General features: G+C 35.5%; 1 protein-coding gene across 1 annotated transcript; it reads left to right on the top strand.

Moving 5' to 3' along the window:
• The first annotated feature begins 4,790 nt into the window (after positions 1-4,790).
• Positions 4,791-9,118, top strand: LOC104111394 (cyprosin-like). Its single transcript, XM_009621080.4, has 14 exons — positions 4,791-4,937; positions 5,138-5,516; positions 5,797-5,857; positions 5,966-6,060; positions 6,160-6,272; positions 6,386-6,554; positions 6,643-6,682; positions 6,818-6,882; positions 6,986-7,099; positions 7,182-7,246; positions 7,875-8,028; positions 8,105-8,224; positions 8,530-8,618; positions 8,815-9,118. The coding sequence occupies exons 2-14, from the start codon at positions 5,151-5,153 to the stop codon at positions 8,897-8,899; spliced, it is 1,536 nt and encodes a 511-aa protein (XP_009619375.1). The 5' UTR covers positions 4,791-4,937; positions 5,138-5,150; the 3' UTR covers positions 8,900-9,118.
• The last annotated feature ends 350 nt before the right edge of the window (positions 9,119-9,468 follow it).

Below are 9,468 nucleotides of genomic sequence, written 5' to 3' on the forward strand. Positions count from 1 at the left end.
ATTGATACCGATTGTGTATATCCGCCCAAGTTATTGCAGGGTATTCGATCAAGCTTTGTTTCAGCCGACGTGATGCTGTCGAACTCAGTCCGTTCAACCCTTGGGTGAAAGCTTGTACGGCCCAGTCGTCCGTGGCTGGTGGCAAATCCATGCGTTCCATTTGAAACTGAGATACGAATTCCCTCAGTATTTCGTCACCCCTTTGTTTTACTTTGAATAGATCCGATTTCCTCGTTGCGACCTTTATGGCACCAGCATGTGCTTTTACGAATGAATCTGCTAACATGGCAAAAGAATCGATAGAATTCGGTGGTAAGTTGTGATACCAGATCATTGCTCCTTTTGCGAGGGTCTCTCCGAACCTTTTCAATTATACAGACTCGATCTCATCGTCTTCCAAATCGTTGCCTTTGATGGCACATGTATAGTAGGTGAGATGTTAGTTAGGATCGGTCGTACCATTATATTTGGGAATTACGGGCATACGGAACTTTTTTGGGATCGGTTTCGGGGTCGCGCTCGATGGAAAAGGCTTTTGTATGAATTTCTTCGAATCCAGCCCTTTCATCATGGGCGGAGCCCCCGGGATCTGATCGATCCTAGCATCATATGTTTCAAATTTTTTGTCGTTGTCTTCAACTCGTTTTGTGAGTTCCTCGAGCAGTTTAGCAATTTCAGGAGCGGTTCCTGATTTTCGCTCGTTCGATTTCACTGTGTCGGGCTTCGTTCTGGGGGTTACTTCTCGAAGAAGTGGATTGGAGTTTGGATTACTTTGCATATGAGTTTGGCTCTGCAACTGAGCTATCGCTACTTGTTGGGCTTGTAGCATTTAGAAAATCATACGCAAGCTGACCCCGATTTTTCCCGTGCTGTGGGTGTCTCGGGCTATGGGCCTAGCGCCACCCTGGATACTTCTTTCCTGCTCGGAACGTTGATTCGCTTCTAGAGCTATTCGTGAATTGATATCTACTGGTACTTCGGCTCGAATTTCGGGTTCCTCGATTCGAGCCTCGTTGCCGTTGTTGGGTAGCCTTTCGGCCACGGGCACCAAGTTGTTGGTTTCATCCTGAAGGCCGGCTTTGAGGTCGATTGGCGGAGCCATTGCTGGTATGAAGTTGTAAGCGGGAGTGTACTGTATATTTGTATCAAATAATCACTTGTTATCCTTAGCCCCACGGTGGGCGCCAAACTGTTTACCCGAAAAATCGAATAACGTTGAATTTATGTATGGTTCTAAGGGCAAGTAGATTCCTTTTATCTGAAAATAATAATACACGTATTTATGGTGCAAAAATAGAAAATGATGAACAAGATATTTAGTGAGCTTTAGAAAGATAAATATAATGAATTCTTAATCCCATCGAAGGTCTCTTCTATTACAATCTATCTTCCCTTTTATAGCCAAGGATCACTATTTTATCTATAGCAACATGATGGAATAATATTACTAGTGGAGGACCCATGATGGTGTGTCTCCTCCTTAATTCCCGTCGAGATTCTCTCCTTTTGTGCGGTTGTAATAGCTTTTTGTCTGTGAACTCGATACCGACTCGAGCTCGACATCGGATCGGAACCTCGGCCTTGGTTTCGAGTTAGGTGATCACTTTCGGGCATCGATGTTCGGGACCTGTATCGGTCGACGTTACCTCGGTCGATTCGAACGCCCCGAGCTCGACGCCCCCATTTCGAAATTCGTTCAGGTTCTCCATGAAGATACCCCTTGACTGAAATGCCATCCTCAATCGATCTTCATGATCGAGGATCGGTTTTAACCGTATACAAAATCAGACGCCATACGACGTTTCGATCTGCACAAACCAAAAGAAGGCAGCACCCTTAATTGGGGGTCATCTTTCTATTTGTTTTCTCGGAAACGATTTGGCACGTCAAAAATAGCAAATATAGGAGATATTAATTCCTATTAAGATATCTCTTTATGACATTATAACATGGAGTAACATATTTACATATTGTAGAAGTCTTCGTCATTTAAAATTTGTAGTAATAGACATAGTTTATTGTATAAATAGATTAATTTCAATATAAAATCAAAAGTAACTCAATAAAATCATTTAATATTAAACATGTGTAGAAATGAAAACTTATTTTAGAAATATACATGATACCAAAGTGATTAACATTTTCTTGCGTAGGTTTTTAGTGTTCGTCGTAACCTTTTGAAATATTTATAGGCAAGGTTTATAAGTTCACCAAATACTATAGAGAAAATGAATGTCAAAATATAAAGAGAAAAAAAGAGAAAACAGTAAGGGTTATAACAGGTAAAACAGAAAGAAAATTGTAGGGGAGTAATTTGCAATTCACGACATTTTTGGGGGAAACGCAAGAACCTTCATTTGCAATAATGTTCGGCGATCAATCTTTTGTCAACACATCTTCGGAGGAAATTTCTACGTCATTTCCCTTAAGGGCAAATATCTTATATATTACTGGGATCGCCAAATCATTGAACATGACAGATTTTGATAATACTTGAAATGAAAATAAAAACGAGCGTTACAAGGAAAAAAAAGAATTACAGTGGGTGATTGTAATTTACTACATTTTGTAGACAGTGGAGAAGCCGAGATAGATTTTGGATTCAAAATTTAAAAATGTAATCATACAAAGAAAACAAGGGAATTCAACATCCACTGTTCATACATTGATTTTATAATATACAATATAATTTTAAGAAAATGGTTCACCCTTGCGCCCCTAGATCCGCCCCGTATTTGCACAGGGATAACGTAACTATATCATCCGATTTTGTAACCATGTTTGATGATCAATATTTTTGTCTACATCTTAGAAGGAAATTTCGAGGTCATTTCATCAAAGAAAAATCAAGATGTCATTACTGCCATATCTCAAGTATGAGCGTGAGCTTTCAAATGCCAAAAATCATGCCACGGTCTTCTTTGCAAATACTGTAGTGTGCACTCTCCCTGTATCATTTCATATCAACTTTTTTATGAAAAAAGACAAAAAAATATTTGTATTCAATCTTTGCGCCAAATGAATATATGGATAACATGTTCTCTACGTATATAAAAAAACATTTATCACCTAAATACGATTAATTAGTTCTTCAATTTCTAACTAGTGCTCCCTAGAGTTAAATTAACTTGTTTGGACAACATTAAATTCCAAAGGAAGAAGAGAATAAAAATCATAATAATAGCTGAAAGATTGGAACCTGTATTCTTTTCCTTATCTGGTAAGGCCATTATATTGGAAAAGTCTTGTAGAAACTTACTACTAATTTTATATGATTTCAAAAGAGAATATCTGAAGTAATTTTACTTGATTTGAAAATTAAGGTTACTATTAAAAGAAACACCTCGAATTTTTTATTTTGAAAACTAAATGCAAATTTGGTGTTTTGACAGTTTATAAGCATGTTTTAGAGTACAACTTTTAAAATCAATATTCTTTAATTTTAGATTTTAGAATAAAATAATATGTTTTGCTTGTCTTTTGAAAAGTAATTTTTTTTAAAAGAAGAAAAACCTAAAAAGGTACGTGCAATGCAAATACAATGGCTTTCTCAAAAATATTCGAGAAAAAAACTACTGTCCACAAGCATATCGAAGAAACTATGTAACCATTATAGTACAACATAATTATGAAGTTGAAGGCGTATTTCCCGAATATAAATGAACCGAAACATTGAGGTGTCTTATTCCCTAGGAGAGGATTGCACGAAAACGTAATAACATGAAATTGAGGAAAAAAGCACTAATTAGAAGAAACTAAATAAAAGGGGAGGCGGTCTGATATGGTTTTTGAGAGATTGTTTTTTGAAAACATTTACATGACTCTATGTTCTATTATTCTTTTTCGCTTAATTTGTCTAACAATGTTTATGACCTTTATAAACAAATTTTGAGAGACCTTCCGGAATTTTTTACAGAACAAAATTCTGAAAAACAACAATTATCGAAACACCTTTTTTTGTTTTTTTTTGTTTTAAAGATCATATTTTTTCTGTCTCAAGTTATGCGTCATACTTTCATTTTTAGTTTATTTCGCAAAAAAAAAAATCATACTTTCTTATTTGAAAATAATTTGACTTTAAACTTCCTATTTTACCCTTAGTGAGATGAATTATAGCACATAAATATTTATGGCTTGATTTAAACTACAAGTTTCAAAAGTCTCATTTCCTTTCTTAGACTTTGTGCCTAGCTAAACGCTGCCATATAAATTGGACGGAGGGAGTATTAAAGAGTAAAGTACTCCTTTATTGCATAATAGTATTTACGCTTTTCTTTCTAGTTTGTTCCAAAAAGAATATTATTTTTCTATATTTGAGATCCCTTTATATTCATGTAATTATGAATTTGAACACGTAAAGTTCAAATCCGAGATCCACTTCGCTACATGCTCTTATACCCATAAAAATATTATAATATATTTAAAATTACAAGTTTTCCTAGTACTTTTGACATAGCCCAAAAAGCTTTGTTTTTCTCTTAAATATTATGCCCAGTCGAAAATCTTCATACATGAAATGGAGCGGATGAAGTATTTTCTTTTCATAGAAATATTTCCAAAAATCTGTGTTGTCGCACAAATCCTCAAATCAACCACGCACATTTGTGGAAAAGAATTATAAATTCCTGGTATTTCACCAAATCAATGACTATATGACCTGTCTTAGCGTAAATTTACATAACACTTGCCACTTAATCATAACTAAATATACTATTGATAATGTATTATTACCAAACTTTGCATGCCAAAAGCGTACGTACCAATTATCATGTTGTTCTTTTCTGTCGGGCCTCGGCTATTTAGTTGGTCGTGGACAAAGAGCAATACCTTCTCCATGAAATATCTCCTAATTCAATCTACGTACTCTGTGGTAACCTGAATAGAATCTATATCTCAAAGCTTCTACTCTTTTCTAGTTGCTCTAACCACTCTTTAAGGTCTGACACTCTGCATGTTTCTTCTTGAATTATATGTTTGTTGATGATCAGCTTTTGATTCTCCATTTGGCTTGATAATTCATGTCATGTTAAGACAATCATCACCATGTAGAAAGAATATAGATACTTCATATATAATAAGTTGCATTCATTTTTGCTGCTTGACATTCTCATAAAGCTTGGTTTTTGCTCTTGTACAGGCACTGTTTGAACATGGAAAGGAAGCATCTTTGGGCTGCTCTCCTTTTATTGGCCATTGCCTGCTTTGTATTTCCTGCTTCCTCTGATAGTTTGCTAAGAATTAGTCTGAAGAAGCGACAATTAGATATCAGTAGCTTAAATGCAGCCAATGTAGCTAGACTTGAAGACAGATATGGGAAGCATGTGATGAAGGACATACAAAAGAAGAAGAAGAAGAAGAAATCTGACAAAGATTCAGATATCGTCTCCTTAAAGAACTATTTGGATGCTCAATATTATGGAGAGATTAGTATTGGTTCACCCCCTCAAAATTTCACTGTCATATTTGATACAGGGAGTTCTAATCTCTGGGTTCCATCATCAAGATGTTATTTCTCTGTAAGTTGTGCTTCTTTTTAGTTAATGTTCAAGTTCTATGTGCTAACGGCGCAAAGGTTAGTTATATAATCAGGTCACTTATAAGGTAATTACATGTACATCTCTATAAGAAAACATTAATTGGTAAGATGGTACTTAATTGTTGCTATCACAAGTTAAACTATACTGATAGTAACAAAAATCTTTACACTTTTAGTGTATATAACTTGAATTCTTTTGTTCCTTTGTTGAATTACCGGTTTATACAGTATAATTTTTCCTTAAACTTGAATTATTCCAGATTGCATGCTGGATCCATTCCAAGTACAAGGCACGCAAGTCTAGTACATACACAAAAAAAGGTGATGATCATATCATAGTTTAATGTTATAGTTCTTTCACATTAATTGATAGACAAGTAGTTATTTATTGATGGTTTCTGATTATATTTGATGTTTATTCTGATCCAGGAGAATCTTGTTCAATCCACTATGGATCTGGATCAATTTCAGGATTTCTTAGTCAAGATAATGTTCAAGTTGGTGACCTTCTAGTCACGGATCAGGTGAATTCTGGCTTGACAGTAACTCATCACTCTCATATTTTGGTCCTTTCTGTTCTTCTTAAAACACAATGGATGAGAAATTTACATGAACTACTTCAGGTCTTTATCGAGGCGACACGAGAACCAAGTATTACATTTATAGTGGCAAAGTTTGATGGAATACTTGGGCTTGGTTTCAAGGAAATTGCTGTTGGAAACACTACACCTCTCTGGTAATAATGCCTGCAATTCATTTGTTCACTTCAGTTTTTAACCAATTCTATCTTGTTTTTCTTTCTTCTCAATTTTTGGAATCTTGTCTGTTTGATTCATGATCTATGTGCAGGTACAATATGGTGAAGCAAGATCTCGTAAAGGAGCCTGTGTTCTCTTTCTGGCTTAATCGCGATACAAATGCAAAAGAGGGAGGTGAACTTGTTTTTGGTGGTGTTGATCCAAAACACTTCAAGGATAAACATACTTATGTTCCTTTGACTCAGAAAGGTTACTGGCAGGTACTTGAATTTTTTTCCCACTATGGTTTCCATTACTTTTTCCTTTTTTCACTGTCCCCCATCTGTTCTTTTCCTTTTTCTGTTTCAGTTTAAAATGGGAGATTTCTCTATTGGGAACCAATCAACAGGTGAGAGTTGCTGTCCAAGATTGAAGACTCTTTATATTGGAACAATAAAGATATTGAAGCCTCATAAAAAATTACGAGCCTAAGATAAGAATAACAGTCTTAAGTTTTTTTTGTCCTAATACTTTTCCCTTACAGGCTTTTGTGAAGGCGGTTGTGCTGCTATAGTGGATTCTGGAACATCATTGCTTGCTGGTCCAACTGTATGATTTACTTTCTTTGAATTGTTGCAGAAGTTGTAGACCTTTCGACTATCTAGTTATCTTAAACAAATTCTTGAAAGTAATTATAGCAAGTACATAACAGGCTGTTGTGACACAAGTCAACCATGCCATTGGAGCAGAAGGAGTATTGAGCATGGAATGTAAAGAAACCATTTCTCAATATGGGGAAATGATTTGGGATTTACTAGTATCAGGGGTTTGTTCTATTTCTCTTCTTTAGTTTATTTGAGCCACTAAAGTGACATTGTAGATATGATGGTACTACTAATTGTCTGCAGGTTACAGCTGATCAAATTTGTTTACAAGCAGGTTTATGTTATCTTAATGGAGCTCAGCATTTCAGGTATGGGTGCTTCCCCCTCTTTCCAAAAAAGTTGAACTGGACCATCTGGCTTTGGAGCATATGTGAATTAAGGTGGTTTTTGTGAAGTTATTATAGGGGTAAAACTAATTTTTACATTAGCAGAATTACTATTGTGACAAATTGAAGGTAGGTTTCAGAGTTGTAAAACTAAGGCAGGCACCTAGTCTGTTCTTAGATTTTTGCATCTGAGCATATAGTCAAATTCTCTAGAGAGATCAGGCTTATATCTTTCTTTTAACTGCAAGTTAAGAGGATTTATCTTCATTAGTGAAATCATTTGAAAATATCGTTGTCAAGGGTGTTCTGTCAAGGCTCTAGAGCTATGTTATTTATGTTGAATTGTGTAATCATCTCGTTTAAAAACTTAAGCTGTCAAAGATGTCACAAATCTTATTTAATTATATCTTCGACACACTCTCTTACGTGTAAGTCTGATCTTTTCATGGGCATTCATTATGATGAAGGATGGTAATGAGATTTGAACCAAGGATCTACTTCTGCTACTATACATGTTGAATTGTGTAACCATGTGACAATCTGGTGATATTTAGTCCCACAATTGCCAAAATCTGATGTCATCTCAATAATGCTCCAACCAATTTTGCAGCTCGAATATCAGAACAGTCGTTGAGAAGGAAAATGAAGGAAGTTCCATAGGAGAAGCCCCATTGTGCACTGCCTGTGAGATGGCTGTAATTTGGATGCAGAACCAGCTCAAACAGAAGACAACAAAGGAGAGTGTGATAGAATATGTGAATCAGGTGAAATTCATGAGTGAATTTTCTCGTTATGTAGTGCAGAACATTGTCTTAATGTCTAATGTTTGGTGTTTCACAGCTCTGTGAGAAATTACCAAGTCCTACGGGACAATCTGTAATCGACTGCAATAGCATATCATCCATGCCAAATGTTACATTCAATATTGGTGATAAGGATTTTGTCCTCACTCCAGAACAGGTTATGCCTCTCTTCCTAATTTTATGTTACATTGTTATGTTGCATAATCTTGAGTGGAACATCTGTGGTGCCTAAGTTCCTGTTCCAACTGCAAAATTACTCAGCCCTCTTTCAACTGTGGCTGTGAGGTGGCTTTTCCCTTATTATCATGATTATAACATAAAACTAAATGGAGGACTTTCCTACATGGAAAGTAGACCAAGTGTTAAAAATCATATTCTCCTTTTTTCCAAATAGCTAACTAATTAAAAATCTGTTATTAATGGCTTTGTTATACCCTGTTAAAACTCAACTTCTGTTTCCAGTATATTTTGAAAACTGGGGAGGGGATTGCTACCATTTGCCTCAGTGGGTTTGTTGCTTTGGATGTGCCACCACCTCGTGGTCCTCTTTGGTATGTTTTTATTGTTCTTACAACCATTTCTCTTTACAATGTAACAAGGAAAAAACATGTGTTACTTTCGTGCATTAGTCTTGGCAAAAGGTCATAGAAATTGCATGCATAAACAAGAATACTACACTTACCTCAATTTATTCAAATAGTCTTATAAGCTTATCTGTTTCATACCAAAAGATTCATGTACTTGCAGGATTCTTGGTAATGTATTCATGGGGGTGTATCATACTGTATTTGACTATGGTAATCTTCAACTGGGTTTTGCTGAAGCCGCGTGATAGCCCCTCTTTGTAATTACACGCCATTATGGAAAGCTCGAAATAATGTAAAATAGATGAATAATTGTACTTTGAAATCACATTGTATCCGCCTGTAACTTAATATCATGTTGTATAAGGACTTAAGGTACTTGGTGCTCAGCAATCCTGGTGAACTCAATGTGCTCGATCCTAGTGATGTAATAAGATGCAAGTCGCATATTTTCTCTTTTCTTTCAACCATAGGCGTCTTTTGATGGTATACCACTTATTGTTTTGTAATACTTTTTTTTTTGTTTGTAATTTTTCTTCTTTTGTAATATCAATGTTGCTTCAAGCCGTAAAATAATGAAAAAGGATAGGTAATATATTGATGCGCAAAATGACCATATCTTTAAGTTTTAACCAAACAGAGATGAAGTTCTGTTCCCCTTAAATACTTGTTTAAGACGTTGCAATATATCACACACGAGAGAGATATCACAACTAAAGCATATATATTCATTGACACAAATGTATGCAACAACGAAGGCAATGTGCTACACTGAGACAGTTTGTGAAAGTAAAATACGTTAGTTACCTTCTGCATT

This window comes from Nicotiana tomentosiformis, chromosome 11 (assembly GCF_000390325.3).
Source record: "Nicotiana tomentosiformis chromosome 11, ASM39032v3, whole genome shotgun sequence".
NCBI classification, from domain to species: Eukaryota; Viridiplantae; Streptophyta; class Magnoliopsida; order Solanales; family Solanaceae; genus Nicotiana; species Nicotiana tomentosiformis.